The sequence below is a fragment of the Trichechus manatus genome, unplaced genomic scaffold, assembly GCF_000243295.1.
Source record: "Trichechus manatus latirostris isolate Lorelei unplaced genomic scaffold, TriManLat1.0 scaffold00192, whole genome shotgun sequence".
NCBI classification, from domain to species: domain Eukaryota; kingdom Metazoa; phylum Chordata; class Mammalia; order Sirenia; family Trichechidae; genus Trichechus; species Trichechus manatus.
In genome coordinates, this window is record NW_004444128.1 from 1,731,681 (window position 1) to 1,752,269 (window position 20,589).

The 20,589-nt window shown below is 40.6% G+C and overlaps 2 protein-coding genes across 7 annotated transcripts in view; one reads left to right on the forward strand and one right to left on the reverse strand.

Moving 5' to 3' along the window:
• Positions 1 to 7,246, reverse strand: part of PLAA (phospholipase A2 activating protein) — a 37,083-nt gene extending 29,837 nt beyond the window's left edge. Inside the window, exons 1-2 of one of the 5 annotated variants that reach the window (XM_023741846.1) lie at positions 6,949 to 7,053; positions 6,524 to 6,813 (exon numbers count right to left, since the gene is read on the reverse strand). Coding sequence is in view for 4 of the 5 variants with exons in the window: in XM_023741845.1 (XP_023597613.1) it covers positions 6,949 to 7,097 (149 nt within the window). In the remaining variant the exon portion in view is untranslated. Of the gene's footprint in view, positions 1 to 6,523; positions 6,814 to 6,948 lie in introns of all 5 variants that reach the window. The other 4 variants (XM_023741845.1, XM_023741844.1, XM_004387744.2 and 1 more) reach the window with 4 other exon arrangements.
• A 13,046-nt stretch (positions 7,247 to 20,292) lies between these two features.
• The window catches only part of IFT74 (intraflagellar transport 74), a 69,683-nt gene continuing 69,386 nt past the window's right edge, over positions 20,293 to 20,589 (forward strand). The window contains exon 1 of one of the 2 annotated variants that reach the window (XM_023741849.1): positions 20,293 to 20,441. The gene's annotated coding sequence lies outside the window, so the exon portion shown is untranslated. The remainder of the gene's footprint in view (positions 20,442 to 20,589) is intronic. The other variant, XM_023741848.1, reaches the window with a different exon arrangement.

Genomic DNA, 20,589 nt, shown 5'->3' on the forward strand with positions numbered 1-20,589 from the left:
CCAGATAAAGATTGAGCTCATCTATTTTTGTTCCTTTTCCAAACTCCAAAAAAAAGTTTTATAGAGTAGTATAACACAATCCTAAGTGTGTGTGTGTGTGTGTGTGTGTATACACACATATATATAAAGTTTTATTTTGTTTGTTTTTTAAGACAGGCATAAACCCACAAAGCCTGGGGGAAGGTGAGAAAAGAACAGCAGTACAAGTTTGGAACACTGGAACCTGACAGAAAAGTAGTAAAGGCCTAAGATGACCTGAGAAAAATGAGTTCTAAGCAGGCAGGAGGGAAAGTGGAGAACCAACTTACCAATGAATCCCCAAAAGACTCAAGAATTAGCAGCACTAATTTTATGTACCCTAGGGAGCCCTGGTGGCCCAGTGGTTAAGCACTTGGCTGCTTACCAAGAAGTCAGCAGTTTGAATCCACCAGTTGCTCCTTGGAAACCCTATAGGGTAGTTCTACTCTTGTCCTACAGGGTCGCTATGAGTCAGAATCGACATGATGGCAATAGCTATTTTATTTTTTAATTTTTAATGTATCCTAGAAATGGGGACAAAGAGGTGGGAAATAGAATAAGGAAGATTATTTGAAAGTCTTAAGAATCAGTCGGAAGTTGAATTATATGAAAAAAATCTTCAAAGGAGGTATTCGATAGTAGCTGTTTTTAACTTGTACACTTTGTTTTGGTGATTTTTTTTTTTTTTTAAATGTGTTTTTAGAAAACCATTTTATCAACAAGCCCAGAGAAAGTTAAAAGATAGGACAAGTTTAAAAATTCATATTATATAAACCACTAAATCTACCTATGTGCGCCCCTTAGCACTTCCCAGTATAGGTGTTCATTTGCATCTTCCATAGTGGGCTATAAAGCTCTTATGGGCACAATCCAGATCTGACTCTTTTTGGTATCTTCCCAAGTTTCTAGCACAATGTTTTTACATAGTAAGCCTTACCTATTTCTTAATTTTTTTTAAATGAAAAAAATATGATATTAAAGGAAGGAAAAAAAGCAACTAGACACCCCCAGCCAGACAACTGTCCCTCTTCCACCTAACTGAAGTCTGAAACTTGTTCTTTAGAAAAGGTAAGTCTGTGACTGGGGGACACAAGGATAGTTGAGTTCTGGAGTATGAAGTGAATATATACCTTCATACTGGTGTCTACAACCACCAAGACAGAATCCTGGCAGCCAGGCCTTGATCCTCAAGACAGGAGGCTGGGAGAATATCCGCTGGGACATTGTTGTATACCACTGAGTCGATTCTGACTCATAGAGACCCTACAGGACAGAGAAGAACTGCCCCACAGGGTTTCCGTGGCTGTAATGTTTACGGGAGCTGGTCACCAGGTCTTTTCTCTCACGAAGCGGCTGGTGGGTTCAAACTACCAACCTTTAGGTTAGCAGCCAAGTGTTGCATCATTGTGCCACCAGAGCTCCTTTATTGGGACATCAGACAGGTCCAATGATCAGCCCAGCCAGGTCCCCCTACAGTGAAGCTCACTGCCAGCAAGCCCCACCAATAAGCACAGCGATTCTGAGGAGATTGTTAGTTCTCTACTCTAAACAGAGTGGCCATTGGACAGTAAGTATTACCACACATCTGAGGAAAGCCCCCAGCATGAAGTATACTGACCAAAACAAACACAGGAAAAGAAAGCAATCTGGAGGAAACAGACCACTTAAGTAGAAGATAAATTAAAAAAAAAAAAAAATTAATATCTCTAGATATGTAAGAGAAGATGGCACAAATGGTTAAGCACTTGGCTACTAACCGAAAGGTTGGCAGTTCAAGCCCACCCAGCAGCTCCGCAGAAAAAAGACCTGGCAATCTGCTTCCGTAAAGATTACAGCCAAGAAAACCCTGTGGGGCAGTCCTACTCTGTCACATGGGGTCACTATGAGTTGAAATTGACTCGACAGCACGCAACAACAACATTACAACCTGAAACAAGAATATAATTCTACCACAAGTCAGGCAATCTCTAGAAAACATCAGAAAAAAAGAGGAAGATATTAAAAAAAAAAAAATTAGACAGCAAGTTCAATATCCAAATTAAAAAAGTTCCATAAAAAAGAGGCATAAAAAATCAACACAAAGAAATCAAAGAATTAATTTAAGAAAACTTCCCAGAACTTATGAACGTGAGCTTTCAGATTAAAAGGGCCCACCAGAACCCAGAACAATGGATGAAAACAGATTGTTTTCCGGAGAGAAAAAAGAAAAATAGGTCAAGAATCGGAACGGCTTCAGACTTCTCATCAGCCACATTAGACGCTACAATGCATTAAAGCAAAAGTTTCAAAATTCTGAAGGAAAATTATTTCCAAATTAGAATGCCAAAACCATTCAATTATCGATCAGGAATCACGGCAGAATAAAATCATTTTCAGAATGACAAGGCCTTGTTGTTAGTTGTCACTGAGTTGGCTGGGACTTATGATGACCCACATACGCAAGAGAATGAAATGCCACTGGGTCCTGCACCATTCCCTTGTTCGGCTGCAGTTGTGACCATTGTGATCCACAGGGTTTTCATTGGCTGATTTTTAGAAGTAGATCACTTGGCCTTTCTTCCTAGTCCGTGTTAGTGTAGAAGCTCTGCTGAAATCTGTTCAGCATCACAGCAACAAGATGTATGGGTGGCGGCTGCACATGAGGTGCATTATTAGTCAGGATTTGAACATGGTTCTCCCACATGGAAGGCAAGAATTCTACTAATGAACCACCAATGCTTCCCTTAATACATTTATTATTGCTGCACTGTATTTCAGGAAAACGAGCCCTGGTGGTGCAGTGGTTAAAGCGCTCAGCGGCTAACCAAAAGGTTGTTGGTTCAAACCTATGAGCCACTCCACGGGAGAAAGATGTGGCAGCCTACTTCTGTAAAGATTTACAGTCTTGGAAACCCTATAGGAAAGTTCTACTCTGCCCTACAGGGTAGCTATGAGTCTGAACTGACTTGATGGCAACAGGGTTTTTATATTTCAGGAAGTTCCTGGAGCATGTGCTCCAATATGGCAACAGGGAAGAAAACCAGGGAAGAGTAAGTTACAGGATATTGATAATAGAAATCCAACACTCCAACACAAGAGGTCCAAAAACAGAATTGCAGAGATGACAGAGAAGGGAGATACCAGGATTAGTTGTGCACCAGAGGCAGACAGACCAGGTCAGAAGGCTTTCAATATCAAGATGAAACTGTAAAATATCTGATGTGTCTAAATGTCTTGAGAAGATTTAGACAACTAGCAAAGAATGTGAAATCGAATTAGTAATAAATACATAGAAAATGAAATGAAAACACAAAAAAGAGACAATTATTGTATCTGTTTCAGATCATAAAACTGTTCAGGAAATCACACTTTGTTCCACAGCTCAGATGTAGACAGAATTTACACAGCCATAGTTACGTAAACACAAAATACTGACTTAGTCAAAATTCAGCCAACCTATATTGTAAGGATCAGGGCATAGCAAGGATGCATGTTTGATGGGGATAGTTGAAGGGCAGAGACAGCTAAATGCTCATATTCCACAGCAGAAACAAACAGATAACACCGAAAATAAACAAAGAGAAAGACATAGCAACATAAGCATTTTATGTGTAGTCATGGAAATAAAATACAAAATAAGCAATAAGAGAGATGAAAATGTTAGCCTCCAAGAAAAGAAAACCAGAATGGAGTGGGAAGGGAACTGCTTTGTTTTCTTAACAAATCCCACAGAACTATTTGACTAAGGACCCAAAGTGCTGAGTGTTTACACAAGGGAGAGGTCACTTTAGCCTTGGCACGATTAAGGAAGATTTAGTGCCGTATGTGGGATCTTAAGTTGTGTCTTAAAGTATGGAAAGTTTTCAAAAGGCAAAGCAATATAAAGGCAAAGCTGCTGAATCCTCATCAAACCTCTCTCAACCCTGAAGTTGGTAACAGACTTGGGAAACGCAGTTTAGTTCAAAGAGGGCTTATTGAGGCCTGAAGCAGTCTGAAACAATGGCACGTCAATAGTTTGGTTCAATGTACAACCAAAAAATATACGCCTCCATTCTGCAGGGCCTTCACAGAAGGCCAGGAAACTTTTTTCAATGGCTTTTGTGAAAGACAAGTCTAATCCACCCTAGAATAGAACTATTTCTGCCTCACTGGAACCATATTCTCCCATCATACCCAGTCCATCCCTACACTTATCATCCTCATCCAGAACCACATCAACAATGTACATGGGAAAACAAATTTCATTTACTACTTGGCTCCAAATATTTTATAGCACTTTATTAAGTTTATTAATATACCATGAAATAAAAATTGCCAGGATATCCGTTTTAACGATAGTTTTTATAACAAAAGGGAAGGTATGGCTGAGGCCCTCTAGTTGGGATGCATAAGAGGTCCATCCCCAGTGACTATGAGACACCCTACCCTGAATAGCTGAACATGAGAGGTAAAATAATCTTATCTCACTGATATTTACATTACCCACTACCTATATACCTATGCCCTGCACAATGCAAGCTTTCAATCAGTGTCAGTTGAATTAAAATGAATGAATTTGAAAAAATAAAAAACATCATGAGTTAAATGAAAAAAACTGGTTTTCAAATTGAGGATCACTTCAACCCAAAGTTCCTAGTAAGTGCAACCACTGAAGTGATGGAAGCTCTTGTCAACCTAGCCAAACCCTAAAAAAAATCTGCTGCCGTTGAGTCGATTCTGACTCATAGAGACCCTACACAACAGAGCAGAACTGCCCCACAGGGTTTCCAAGGCTATAAATCTTTATGGAAGCAGACTGCCACATCTTTCTCCCGCAGAGCGGTTGGTAAGTTCGAACTGCTGACCTTTTGGTTAGCAGCCAAGTACTTAACCACTGCACCACCAGGGCTCCTGGCCAGGTCCTACAAAATATGCAAAAGTTTAATGACAATATTCAACTATTACAACAACCATCCTTCAGATCTCGTAACTGCAATGTGTTTACATTCTAATGGGCATATGCTTTCACTGGACTCAATTTTAGAAGTACAAGTTTAATCAATAATTGTACTCAAGTATACACAAAAATCATTTTCTGAATACTTGAGTAGGAATCGACTCAGTAGCAACGGGTATACACACAAAAAAGTTACGTATCAGTGTTACTTGTGGTTTGGATTATAGAATCTTAGAGTTACAAAAGACCCTCAAAGGTCATCTCCTCCAATTCAACTCAAGAGTTTGTCCTATAATATTGTTAGTTTAGTCTTGCCCTCGTGGCTTGGCTGCCCTACTGCAAAAGCCTACAAACAGATCTGCTTCCACTCTTACCGTTTCCAATCTATTCTCCACCAGCAACTAGTAAAACTTCCCAACAGGTCAATCAGATCACACTGCTTCCTGCTTGAAACCCTTTGAAGGCTTCCCCTACGTGCTCCCTTTTCTCTGCCCTCTTACCGTGGCAGGTCCTGGCTCCTGCCAGCCTGTAAGACCTGCCCTCACCTCACCACTCATTCTCTCCCGCCTCACAAGACTTTCCTCTTTCCCAGTCCAGGGGTTCTGCGTTTGCTCCTCCTGCAGCCTAGACACTCTTCCAATTCAACCCTTTCCTGACCAGTTCCAGGTCATTCTTCAAATACCAGCTTAAATGTCACCTCCTCAGATAGGCTTTCGTCTTCTTCTTTTTTTAATTTAGTATTATTGTGGCGAAAATACACTTAACAAAATAAATGCCATCTCAACAATTTCTACATGTACAATTCAGTAACACTGATTATTACATTCTTCAAGTTGTGCAACCATTCTTGCTATTCTTTTCCAAATCATTGCTCTACCATTAACATAAACCCAATGCCCCAGAGGCTTCCTTCTTTTAACATTTTTCTCCACCACAGTCTGTATTTGTTTTCTTCATAGTACATACGTCAATTTGCAATTATTTGGTTGTTTTTTATCCTCTTCTTCATCAAACTATAAGTAAGCTCCATAAACACAGGGACCTTGTCTTATTATTCTTCTCTAAATCCCAGACAAATAGGAGGCACTCAATAAATAGTTGCCAATTGAATTCATAGACCATCACTCAAACTCTGAGTAAATACCCCTAGTGATGGGAGACTTACTACATAACAAAGTACCTCACTCTAATTTTGGTTTTCTTTTCTTTTTTTCTGAACTGAAGTCTGACTTCTACGTCTTAAACTTCCCTCTATAATCAGTCAAACCAGGGCTGAAACCTTGAACTTTATCTAGACTGGAGGAGTAGTTCTTCATGCTTTCTGGATCATGAACCCCTAGAATAATCTTTTGAAGGCAATGGGCTCTCTTTTCAAGCAAACACCACATTCCCACATATCCATAAGACATCTGGTTATTTCATGTCTTCCTCCCAAGCTCATCACAGACCCCAGACTAAGAAACTCACATCCGGACAACGAGAGGCGCCAATGCAACTTTCTGCAATGTAATTTTTGAGAATAAAGGTTTTAAAAAATTAAATTTGAAGTAAACCTTGAGAGAAAATTCAAGGGGAAAAAAGATGACTTACTTCAATTACATGCCAGATACCTTCAGATCTCATTTAAGAGGTTGCACTTGGCATCAATATATTTTCGAGTCTAAAAGAAACTTGGGAGATCGTGCCGTCCAAAAGTTTCTCACTTTACAAATAAGAAAACTGTAGCCCCAAAAGGTAATAGGCTCGTCCAAGGTCATCCGCTCTTTAGTGATCAGGTTAGGACAAGAAGTCAGGTCTCTGATCTCCCAATCCGATGCTCTTTCCATTTAAATTTCGCTGGTTTCTTACACTGCGCGCCCAGAGTGCCAGCGCTCTCAGAACTAGGAGAGAACGCCAAGCAGAAGGAAGACCGGAAAGACAGGGAGAGAGCAGACAGAGCAGTACAGGGTCACTCTCTTCCCACTCGCCCGAAAGCTCGCAACACAGCCGAGGACAGACCGACTCGCGGCGCTCACCTGTCTGGGGCCCAGAGGCGGGTGGTGCGGTCTCGGGACACCGACACAAAGGCCCCCGGCGGATAAAGGCAGCTCGCCAGGCCCCGCACGTCCAGCTCGTGGCCCGGGAGCGAGCAGCTCAGCCGGTACCTGGCGGCGCCGCTCGCCATGGCCCGTGTCGGTCCAGCGCCGCGGGACCCGGACACTGCGCGAGGTCAGTCCGCAGCGGAGGCAAGGCGTTCCCTCAGCCGCGGTACAAACGCGACCTACAGCTGAGTGGCGGCCGGAGACCGGAAGAACCCGGAACCGGTGCGGAAGGGCGGCCGGGAAGGGGCGAGCCTAGTGGGCCGAGTGACACAGCAACACTGACATGCACACCGGAATTCATCATCCGCCTCAGCCCGCCATGACGCAGAGCTCGTGCGCCCTGACTTTGGAATGCGGCGCTACCTGAGGCTTCCTTACCTCCTGCTCTCTGGACCGCCGGCAGAGAAGGAGATAACGACACCCGGATCTCCTGCCCCGGCTCCATGAGAGCCGCGACAAGACTGTTTGTTGTAAATTGGGACGTAGGGACTGGACTACAAATCCCACAATGCCATGCGCCATCGGGGTGTGAACTTCCTGTGCGCTGGGTCCGAATATTTTAAATCTTCATCCCCGGCGCTACATGCTGCAGAGTGAGTTAGAATGCTTCTCGTATTTCGATAAGGCGGTCTCACACCCTTCTTTCCAAACCTTCTCTGCATATCCTCCTGAATTTTTAATAACCTAGACGTTTTTGAATTAAAACGTGAGGGCTTGGGTCCAAATTGGAAACCTTTAATCACTTGCCTTCTTTTCAAGTTACCCTGATCTCCTTGCCCACTATCATCAAACTTGGCGGAAAATTCGATGATCCATATCCCTTTTGTTTTGTTTTTTATTTGCCTACTATTGCCTGGGAGCTTGTTAAAGGGCAGGTTTTGAATCTGTAGGTTTGGGAAGGAGCTAACAATATTTTTAACAGCCCCCAGGTGATGCTGCTGCTGTGCGAGCTACCCCGAGCTTTGAGGGTATACATCATCTGCCTCATTTTCAATTTCCGTTTACCGTTCCATCCACGGTTCCCTCGCATCTAACTCAACTTCTCCACAAACCGTCTTAATTGCTAAGTCCAGTCCACACTTTTTTGACCTCTCCTTTCTTGAAACTGTCACTCTAGGTTCTGAAGCACTACTCGCCTAGTTTTTGTTTGTCTGACCTAAGCCCTGAAATGTTGACATTTCAGTGTTCCTTCTGCCGTTATATCATCTTCCTGGGTGGACCATTTACAACTTTGCTTATTTCTAAAGCTGTATTCCAAGATTGACTTCTCCAAACTCTAGATCTGTATTCCCAGCTGCCTGCTAGAAATCTACACCTGGTTTTTTTTTTAAGTTTGCATTATTATTGCCTTTTATTATCAGTATCTTTATAAAACCGATCGTTGTTAGTCTTTTGGGGCTGGCAAGATAATCATAACATTAGCCAGTGACACACTACAACGTTGTGTATTGTACATGTTATTAATGATAAGATTTAAAAAATCTTAAATCAGAGATTACCTATACAGGGCTTTTTTATGCCACTTTCCCAATCTGTTTTACTAGGTTCTCCCTTCATTATCTTCATTAGTTCCTTACCTCAGCCGCGTTGAATTTCTCACCGTTCCCTGAACACATCATGCTGTCTCATGTTTCCATGTTGTTGCACATGCTCTTTTTTACTTGGAATGCCATTCTTTCTCCATTTGGCGTATTTCCACACCAGTTTAATTATCATCTGGCTCCTTCTGATTCCTCTGGGGAACAATGCAATTTTATTTATCTCCCTTATAGTATTTACTGCCTTCTAATACATTCGTTTCTGTCTTTTCCTCCAGACTAAATTTCCCTCCCTACCAGTAATGGCTTTCTTTATCTTCAAATCCTAAGCATCCACTGTAGTACTTGACACTGATTAGGTCCTTAGTAAATGTTTTCCAACTTTGTATATTATTTAGTTTACAAAGCATTTTCACAGTCTCTCATTTAATGCTCACAATAACCCTTCGAGATAGATAATATTATTACCCCCACTTAACAAATGAAGAATTAGCCCACTACATGGTTAGTGCTCCATAATGTTTGTTGATTAAATTAGTTAATTGATGAATAACTGAATGGACCTAGGACTGACCTTAAATTCTATGAATACTAAACTGGGTCCTTGGTACTTTTTTCCTAATTATACTATTTCTATGTGTTAAATGATTCAAAGATTTAAACAAATATTTTCATTCAGCTGTCACATCTGCAAAAAAACGACTAAATACTGGATTCCCTCCACCCCCATCCCATGTGTCTAAAGGCATTGAGGGAGAAAGCTCCATAATGTCAGTAGCTTTTCTCAGAGAAAACAAATGGAATAATTGGACAGCTAACGATAAACACCACAGTTTAGATTCTTAGTATGATGTTCAGCATGATTTAGTAAGAAGGCCTAAATCCGCTGTTGTTGTTAGGTGCCATCAAGTTGGTTACAACTCATAGTGACCTGTCTGTACAGTGGAACGAAACATGCCTGGTCCTGCACCATCCTCACAGTCATTGCTATGTTTGAGCCCATTGTTGAAACCACTGTGTCAGTCTATCTTGTTGAGGGTCTTCCTCTTTTTTGCTGACCATCTACTTGACCAAGCATGCTGTCCTTCTCCAGGGACTGTTCCCTCCTGATAGAATGTACAAAGTACGTGAAACAAAGTCTCACCATCCTTGGTTCTATGGAATATTCTGGCTATACTTCCAAGACAAATTTATTAGTTCTTCTGGCAGTTCACAGTATATTCAGTATTCTTCACCAATATCATGATTCGAAGGCATCAATTCTTCTTCGATCTTCCTTTTTCATTGTCCAGCTTTCATGTGCATATGAGGCGATTGAAAATACCATGGCTTGGGTCAGGCACACCTTAGTCCTCAAGGTGGTGTCTTTGCTTTTTAACACTTTAAAGAGGTCCTTTGCAACAAATTTTCAATGCAATACATCGTTTGATTTCTTGACTGCTACTTCCATGGGCGTTGGTTGTGGGTCCAAGTAAAATGAAATCTTTGACAACTTCAGTGTTTTCTCCATTAATTATGATGTTGCTTATTGGTCCAGTTGTGAGGATTTTTGTTTTCTTTACGTTGAGGTTGCCTTAGAGTAAAATCACCACAAAGCTATAGTAAAGCAAGAAGAAAGATTTTATTTGGCATATGTTCCAAGAGGCAAAAGTGGGAAACAGACAAGCCTGCTGCCAGAGCCATGACTTCTCGTGTCTGAGGAATGTTACAAAATCACAGTATATATTGAAATTCCAAATCAAACCAAACTCTGTTGCCATCAAGTCGATTCCAATTCACAGTGACCCTATAGGACAGAGTAGAACTCCCCCACAGGGATTTCAAGGACCAGCTGGTGGATTTGAACTGCTGACATTTTGGTTAGAAGCCAAGCTCTTAACCCACCACCAGGGCCCCATACTGACACTACAAATGGGTAAAATCATTCAAAGTTTCAGCTTTTCACAGACTGGCTAAAAATTGCAAAATCTCTATGATTCCACATTTTGAATTGTCTTCTTTAATAATCATTGGTACAAGTTCAGTAACAACAGTCAGGAGGGTCTTCATTGGTTCAACAAATCTTATTATTTACTAAATGCTAATAGAAAAAGATAAAAGTGGAAAGGTGGTGGGTTTTTTGTGCTCCATCTAAGTATTTGTTTCCTAAAGGTTTCCTTAAAGATTTTTTCCAGGATTGTCCTAGCTATTGTTTTATACCTCAGAGCCCATTTGATGTGTTGTTGAGAATCCTTTTGAGTCCAGCTCCAGCTAGCTCATACTCTTTATATACAAGGACAGGGAATAATGGCTCCAATTTTAAGTCTTTAGTCAAGGTGTAAAGGCTGTAGTCTTTGAACGTCATCAGTAAGTGCTTCAAGTCCTCTTCCCTTTCAGCATGCAAAGTTGTGTTATCTGCATATCACAGATGGTTAATGAATCTTCCTCCAGTCCAGCTTCTTGGATTATTTGCTCAGCATTCAGATTGAATAAGTACGGTGAAAGGATACAACCTTGATGCACAACTTTCCTGATTTTAAAACAAAATCCACCGTAGACTAACATTAATACAAAATTATATTGGAATAGAGTTGAGATGAATATGGTGAAGGGCTACTAGCTTAATAGAATAAACTAGGCAAGCTTAAATAAGGAATCTTACAAGTTAGTAACGATATTTTGCTTGTGTATGAAAGTGATCCTGACTGAATATTATTTGATCTCTTTTACCAAAATTCTACAAATAAATTCAAGTGTGAAAACCTTGGGCTAGTATAACACACTACATGTGTGATTGTTAAGGTTGTGTGTCAGCTTGGGTAGGCCATGATTCTCAGTGGTTTAGCAGTTATGTAGTTTGGCAGTTGTATGAGCATGTGATCACTTCCATGATGAGATTTGATATAATGTGATCACCTCCATGATGGGATCTGCTGTGAGTAGCTAATCAGTTGAAAGGGAGTTTCCCCGGGTGTGTGGCCTTTATCCAATACAGGTGGACTCTCTGGCAAAGCTCGCGGGCTTTTGATCACTCTGGATCTTGCAGCTTGCTCCTGTTCATCTGACCTCTGATTCTTGTGACTTGAGCTAGAACTTACCTGCCATCTTACCTGCCAGTCTTGGGATTCATTGGTCTTTGCAGCCTGTGAGCAAGAGCCCTGCTGTCTGACCTGCTGATCTTGGGTTCACCAGCCTCTGTGGCTGACTGTGTGAATCGGGAGAAGCCTCTAGCCTTACCACGGATTTGGGACTTGCAGTCTCTATAAACGCGTGAGCCATTTCCTTTATATAAATTTCTCTATATAGATGTTTATACACTTTGCTGATTTTGCTTTGCTAGAGAACCCAGCCTAAGACAGCATGCATGAAATAAAAATTCAAAATGCATTGCGGGGAAAATGATAGAAGTTTTTAATCTTCAGGTTTGAGAAAGTTGAGGCTACAAATATCTCCCAAAAGGGGGAATGCTGTAAAAACAAAGTCCATTGGAATACAAACAAAAAAGCACAAATAAGAAATACGATTTTTATCCTTAAGGATAGTCAGCAGCTTCTAAGCCGTATTGTGCCTACCAGGAAGGTAGGTTAAGAAACTTTGAAAGCAAATACATTTTTAGTTCTTTTACACCATAATCGCTGTTCTCACACTTTTGGTGCCCGTAGAGAAGAAAAACATTCTACTGCTAATTCATTTGTTTGTTAGATATTTAAGGACACTTTGTCTTTTCATGTTTTGGAAACATTGTCCGGATAATTGCATAATTCATAAAATGATGACTAATGTAAAAATTTATGATTTTTTATTTTTCTTCTTATTTAAGGTTTATTTTTTAAAGGTAATAATAATTCATTCCTTGGTTAAAAATGCAAAAGCTATAAAGGATGTGGATTGCAAATTTTCCATTGCAGTCACCCAGTTTTCCTCCCTGCAGAGATATCGTTATCAGTTTCTTGTATGTATGCCAATGATTACTTATGCAGATGAAAGAAAATGTTAGTATTGTATACATTCTTTTTCACTTTACTTATCTGTACACCAGGAACAACCCCCTTTTTTTTAACGGCCAAATAGTATGTGATTTTATGATTGTGACATAATTTAATTAGTATCCTTAGATTTTTTTCCAAATATTTTATTACAATAAACAGTGCTTGAATAAATAACTGTGTGTGTGTGTGTGTGTGTGTGTGTGTGTGTGTGTGTGTGTGTGGTCTGTACTGTATGTGTATGAATTCAGTATGAATATATGCTGAATTTCTTGAAGTAGAATATCTAGGTCATAGGGCATGCACATTTGCAATTTTCCTAGCAATTTTCCCTCCATAGTCACTCCCAGCAATGAATCTAATTTCTTGTTTCAGTTGATGTAAATAATCTGTAGTAAGCCTTTTCTTAAAGGTATTTAAAAACCTATAAAACCCACACAGACTCAGTATGTCTTGATGGTGTTGAATTGACCAATTGGTCGTCTTACTGCATTTATGCATTTAATGATGTCATTCCTCTTATTTTCTAAAATATCTGCAAACACACTGCAATGGCATTTTTTTGTTTGTTTGTCTGATTAACATTGTTCATCTGTATGCCCTGAACTACTTAAGTATAACTATCAAGCAACCTCTTCTTGGTCAGACCTTATTGCACCAGGGGGAATCGATCAATTGGCTGTTCAGAATAAGGTCTTATAAAGTAGCCTATAATTACCTGGCTGAATCAGGTTTTCTCCTACTCAGAAATTTGAATATGGAAGATAATTTTGCAACATATCCACAGAGAGAAGATTACATAGGTACTACAAGACAGTGGAGCTTCTGAGTAAGTAGCAATTATAAATAAGCAGAAGCTACAAATAAGAAGACTTGAGATAAAATATATACAGAGTAGAGGATGAGATATGTGGTTGATAGTAGCTGGAACATTAGAAATAAAAGCAGGAAGAAAAATAAAAGAGACAAGTCATCATAATGGTAGTAACTTCTACTGAAAAAAAAAAAAAATCCAAACTTCCTTTCCAGTCAATTGCTACTCATGGCAAGTCTATGTGTTACAGAGTAGAACTGCTTCATAGGGTTTACTTGGCTGTAATCTTAACAGAAGGAGATTGCAAGGCCTTTCATCCATAGTACTGCTTAGTGGGTTTGAATCACCAACCTTGAGGTTAGTAGTTAAGCACAAACAACTTATGCCGTCCAGGGACCTCACTAACCCCTACTACCTACTGCTGTTGAGTCATTTCCAACTCATAGCGACCCTGTCTGTAATCCCTAAGAGTGTAGTGCTTAGCCTGGGATCCTGAACTTCTTTCCAATTCCAAAAGTATGTGGCAGCTCTGTGAGGCTCAGCCGTGTGGCAGTTTGTGGTTGGTTTCCTGTGATTTATCTGCTGCCCTTAGGTCTATTCATTCAGAAGTGCTTATTGTAAGACAGTCACTGTGGCAGTTACTGAGGAATATAAAATACAAATGGTTCTGCTCTCAATGAATACATAGTCTTGAAAGAGAGACAAATAGTAAACAAAGAAACATGAATGAGTATATAATTGTAAATTATAATGGGTGATATGTAGGAAAAATAAGGGTACTATGAGAATGTATAAATGTGGGTGGGGTGGGGCAGAGGAATTCAGAGCATTAATCGAGTCTGGAGTGTCAGAGAAGATCTCCCTAAGAAGAAACATTTGGGCTGAGATTTGACAGATGAACAGGACTTTGGACAGTAGAAAGCAAAGAGACAAGGATTACAGGAAGAGGGAATAGCAGTGCAAAGGCCTGCAGACAGAAAGGAACATGGCATATAAATACCCTTACCACTAACCTCCAGTTATTTGATGTAACCTTAATAAGTCCCTATGTCCTAAAAACAAAAAGAGCCTAACCAGTGTGAAAAATTTAAATTACTTAGAGAACGCCAAAAATTAGTGGAACAATATATTTACTGTGAGTAGATACGGTTGGAATCCAGCAGCATAACCCGAACATGTCGAGAAAGTGCACTGAAGAGAGTACAGTGAAAGTGAGTTATGTAGGTCATTGTTATATTAATTTCCCAGAAGATAACATCAAAAGCACAGGGCAGGTTACAGAAACAGTCATGAAGAACATGCCATGCATTTCTAAAACAGCCTCTGGTCAGACCATGGAGATCCTGCCGCCTTTTTTTTTTTTCCCCATTTTTCTTTTTTTGTTTATTGTTGTAGTTTAAATGAAGTTTACATTTCAAGTTAGTCTCCCATACAAAAATTTGTACATACATTGTTATGTGACCCTAATTGCTCTCCTCATACTGTGACAGCACACTCCTCCTTTCCACCCCTGATTCCCCATGTCCATTCAGCCTGCTCCTAACCCTCTCTGCCTTCTCATCTCACCTCCAGACAGAAGCTGCCTGTTTAGTCTCTTGTACCTACTTGAGCTAAGAGGCACACTCCTCACAAGTATCACTTTATGTCCCACAGTACAGTCCAATCCCCGTCTGAAGAGTTGGCCTCGGAAATTGTTTTAGTTCTGGGCTGATAGAGAATCTGGGGGCAAGATCCTCCTTCTTGAAGATGGCTGCACACAGATAATTTTCCGAAAGAATCCAATGCCTAAGGCAAAATACTCTCCGCTAAACTCCTTATTAGGCTATCGTTTGACCTGAAGTTGACCCCAGGGAATCAGTTCCTGCAAGGTTCAAAAAGGATACCTAAGGGCAGATGGCCTTGGTGGGTTTCCCCAATTCCATGAACCCAGAAATCTGGGTTCCAGGAGAATCAAAATGATTTCACTGCTAGCAACGGTCTAAAGTCAAGTATGATATAGTACCTACCCTGAGGAAGCTCAGGGGCTTATGAGTGAGATAAATTCCTATTCTATATTCCTTTCTCATCATGAAAGCAATATGGGACCAGGGATCACTACTTATTAACCAGGTGACTTCAAGCAAATGATTTAATCTTTTTTAAGCTGGGATAATAACTGTCCTGCCAACTTCAACTGTTATATCTTTCAGGGCCCTTAGTTGCAAGCAACAGAAACCACCTATGACTGGTTCAAAAGCAGTGAAGAAATTTGTTAACAGATATTAAGCAGGACACATAATTTCCAGGAGAACTAGAGAGAGAGGTTAGAGTCTCTGTTCCTGACAAAGTTGCTGAGCATAAACACTGTAGCCTGCATCGACACATGGATACTGGGCACTGGTTTAGTGCTGTTGCTAGACTTTTGCAGTCTTGGAAACTGGATGTAGTTGCTGCTGCTGTCACCCTTACTGAGTAGACTCCCCAAAGTCCTGCTTCTGATTGTCATGAGCTTCTTTTGCATGTCTGGGGTGGATGCATCATATAAGATTTGAGAGTCTAGCAAACAATGTGCCCATGTCCAAATTACAAGGAAGACTCAGAAAGACAGTATGAGTCATTTTCAGTTTTTGTAGTGAAACACCACCATGCATCTGTCAGTTTGTCATACTGTGGTGACTTGCATGTTCTGTGATGCTGGAAAGTTATACTACTGTGGCATGGTAGACAGGTTTCACTGGAGCTTCCAGACTGAGACAATCCAGGAAGATGGACCTGGCAGTCTACTTTTAAAAAAATTGGCAAGTGAAAACCTTATGAATAGCAGTGGAACATTGTCTGATACAGTGCTGGAAGATGAGCCCCTCAGGGTGGGAAGGTACTCACAATATGACTGGGGAAGAGCTGCCCCCTCAAAGTAGAGTTGACCTTAATGACGTGGATGGAGTAAAGCTTTTGGGACCTTCATTTGCTGATGTGGCATGACTCAAAATGAGAAGAAACAACTGCAAACATCCATTGATAATCAGAACAGGGAATGTACAAAGTATGAATCTAGGAAAATTGGAAGTCGGCAAAAATGAAATGGAATGCATAAACATTGATATCCTAGGCATTAGTGCGCTGAAATGGACTGATACTGGCCTTTTAAATCAGGCAGTCATATGGTCTACTATGCTAGGATGACAAATTAAAGAGGAACAGCATCACATTCATTGTCAAAAAGAACATTTCAAAATCTTTCCTGAAGTACAATGCTGTCAGTGATAGGATAATATCCATAAGCCTACAAAGAAGACCAGTTAATATGACTATTATTCACACTCACACACCAACCACTAATGCCAAAGATGAGGGAATTGAAGATTTTTACCAATTTCTGCATGCAATCAAGATGCGTTGATAATTACTAGTGATTGGAATGTGAAAGCTGGAAACAAAGAAGAGAGACCAGTAGTTGGAAAATATGGCCTTGGTGATAGAAACGATGCTGAAGATTGCATGATAGAATTTTGCAAGACCAACGATTTTCTTCACTGCAAATACCTTTTCTCAACAACATAAACGGTGACTATACATATACACATGGACCTCACCTGATGGAAAACATAGGAATCAAATTGACTACATCTGTGGAAAGAGATGATGGAAAGTCTCAATATCATCAGACAGAACAAGGCCAGGGGCCATCTATGGACCTGACCATCAACTGGTCGTATTCAAGTTCAAGCTGAAGAAACTTAAAGCAAGTCCGGGAGAGCCAAAATAGGGGGTTGAGTATATCCCACCTAAATTTGGAGGCCATCTGAAGAGTAGATTTGATGCATTGAATACTAATGACTAAAAGACCAGACGACTTGTGGGATGACATCAAGGACATCATACATGAAGAAAGCAAAAGGCCATTAAAAGTACAGGAAAGGAAGAAAAGACCAAAATGGGTGTGAGAAGAGACTCTGAAACTTGCTCTTGAATGTAGAGTAGCTAAAGTGAATGGAAGAAATGATGAAGCAAAAGAGCTGAACATTTCCAAGGTGGCTTGAGAAGACAAAGTAAAGTATTATAATGAAATATGTGAAGACCTGGAGTTAGAAGAAAACCAAAAGGGAAGAACACGCTCGACATTTCTCAAGCTGAAGAACTGAAGAAAAAATTCAAGCTTCGAGTTGCAATTTTGAAGGATCCAGTGGGCAAAATACTGAGGTACTCAGGAAGGGTCAAAAGAAGATGGCAGGAATACACAGTGTCACTGTACCAAAAAGAATTGGTTGATGTACAACCATTTCAGGAGGTAGCATATGATCAAGAACTGATGGTATTGAAGGAAGAAGTTCAAGCTGCACTGAAAGCACTGGTGAAAAACAAGGCGCCAGGGATTGATGGAATACCAAATGGAGATGTTTCAATAAACAGATGCAGTGCTGGAGGTGCTCACTCGTCTATGCCAAGAAATTTGGAAAACAGCTGCGTGGCCAGCTGACTGGAAGAGATCCATATTTGTGGCCATTCCAAAGAAAGGTGATCCAACAGAATGCGGAAATTATCGAACAGTATCATTAATATCATACACAAATAAAGTTTTGCAAAAGATACTCCAAAAGCAGTTGCAGCAGTACATCAACAGGGAACTGCCAGAAATTCAAGCCAGATTCAGAAGAGGACACAGAACAAGGAATATCACTGCTGATGTCAGATGGATCTTGGCTGAAAGAGAATACCAGAAAGATGTTTACCTGTGTTTTATTTACTATGCAAAGGCAATCAACTGTGTGGATCACAACAAATTATGGGTAACATTGTGAAGAATGGGCATTCCTAAACAGTTAATTGTGCTCTTGCAGAACCTGTACATAGACCCGGTAGTTGTTTGAACAGAACAAGGGGATGCTGTGCAGTTTAAAATCAGGAAGGATGTGCATCAGGGTTGTATCCTTTCACCATACTTATTCAATCTGTATGCTGAGCAAATAATCCAAGAAGCTGGACTATATGAAGAAGAACGTGGCATCAGGACTACAGGAAGACTCATGAACAATCTGCCATATCCAGATGCCAGAACCTTGCTTGCTGGAAGTGAAGAGGACTTGAGGCACTTCAGTATGGATTACACCTCAACATAAGGAAAGCAAAAATCCTCACAACTGGACCAATAAGCAACATCATGATAAACAGACAAAATATTGAAGTTGTCAAGGATTTTATTTTACTTGGATCCACAGTCAACGCCCATGAAAGCAGCAGTCAAGAAATCAAATGATGTATTTTATATGCATTGGGCAATTCTGCTGCAACAGACCTCTTTAAAGTGTTAAAAAGCAAAGATGTCACTTTGAGGACAAAGGTGCACCTAACCCAAGCCATGGTATTTTCAGTAGCTTCATATGTATGGGAAAACTGGACAATGAACAAGGAAGACCAAAGAAGAATTGATGCCTTTGAATTATGGTATTGGGAGAGAATATCAGTACACCATGGACTGCCAGAAGAACAAACAAATCTGTCTTGGAAGAAGTACAGCCAGAGTGTTCCTTGGAAGAGAGCATGGTGAGACTTTATCTCAAGTACTTTGGACATGTTATCAGGAGAGACCAGTCCCTGGAAAGGGACATCATCCTTGGTAGGGTAGAGGGTCAGCAAAAAAGAGACCCTCAATGACATGGATTGACACAGTGGCTGCAACAATGGGCTCAAATGTAGCAAAGATTGTGAGGACGGTGCAGGACCGGGCAGTGTTTCTTTCTGTTGTACATAGGGTTGCTATGAGTTGGAACAGACACCTAACAACCACAACAAAAACAAAACAGTGAAACAAACAAACAAAAAGAAAAAAAACACAAATGTGACAAATGTGGGAAGGAGGCTTACCTACAAAGTAACCAAAAGTTAAGAAAAATGACCATTACACATATTTTGGGCTCAAATGGGATAATTACATGAAAACGTTTTACAGATTTTAAGGGATAACTCAACCATATGGTATTATTTCATTGTGTTATATTTAAACTCTTTGTATTTATTATAAACTCTGTTCTCTAAGGGAATAAATTTGGATGTAAGAAATATATGAAAGTTGGAAATATGTGTAAAATAATGTTAAAAGTCCAAATGTATGTAGATTTATTTACATTTAAACAATATATGAAAAGTGGAGGAAAGTAAACTAAAAGTTACTTTATTAGAGATGAGATTTAAGGTGAATTCTTAAATTCTTTACTAATTTATTAACATTCATTCTGAATAATTGTTTTAAGAACCCTTTTCATTTATTTTGTAGGCTTCCTTACAGACTTTGATCAAAAGAACTCTGAAACTTTCAGCTTCCAATGAAATGTGAAGGAAAAGAAAGGATGGAGCCAGAATTGCATCGATACTTTACGCAGTCCTAACAGGAGGAAAAATTACCAGTAATATGAGTATAAAACCATACACAGCTGCCTACCGAGGAATTACTTCAAACAATTCTTAAAATTCTCAAACGTAGCAGACGTGAGGTTACATTGCCTATAATAAAACTTGTGAGTTCAGGTCAAGCACACTCCGCACTCTTGCCACAAGAGTCTTGCAACACTCAGAGAGGTTGCTCCGATTACCGAGAAAACCAAGGTTTTAAATTAAACTATTCTACTCCGTTTTCTACGCAAACCGCGTTCTTCATTTCAGGATCACAAAAAAATAAAACCAAACCCGTTGCCATTAAGTCGATTCCGACTCATCTCGACCCTACACGGCGGGGTAGAACTACCCCACAGGGTTTGCAAAAAACGGCTGTTGGATTCGAACTGCCAACTTTTAGTTAGCACCGCAGGTCTTTAACCGGAGCGCCATACATGGTCCTTACTCTGAAAGCTACCGAGATATTCTGAAAACATAAATTAGTGTTAAATCTCGCGAGAGCACTTTGCTCTTGCTCCTCCTGTAGCGACCGGGAGCTGGAGACCAACGATTGGGTAATCGGAAGGAGGAGCCTCTTCCCATCCCGCCCCCGTTGCCGGGATACGCGGCCGCGCGCTGTGCTAGTGGAAAGTCCTGAGGGCCCAGGAAATCTGTTTGTGAGTGAGCGGCCAGCCGCAAGTGGGAGAGCGAGCGCGCGCGGCCGGCTGGTAGGCTTCGTGGGGGTGGCGGCCTCCGAAAGAGGTGAGAGCGCGGGATCCGTGCGATCGCCATCCTTCCGCGCCAGCGGTAGTGACAAATCCCAGGTTCCATCCCTCCCTCCCGCCCGCTCGGGTGATTTTACTTCGGAGATGCTGATCGCTCCAAATAAACCAAACTGAAACTCTTAGGC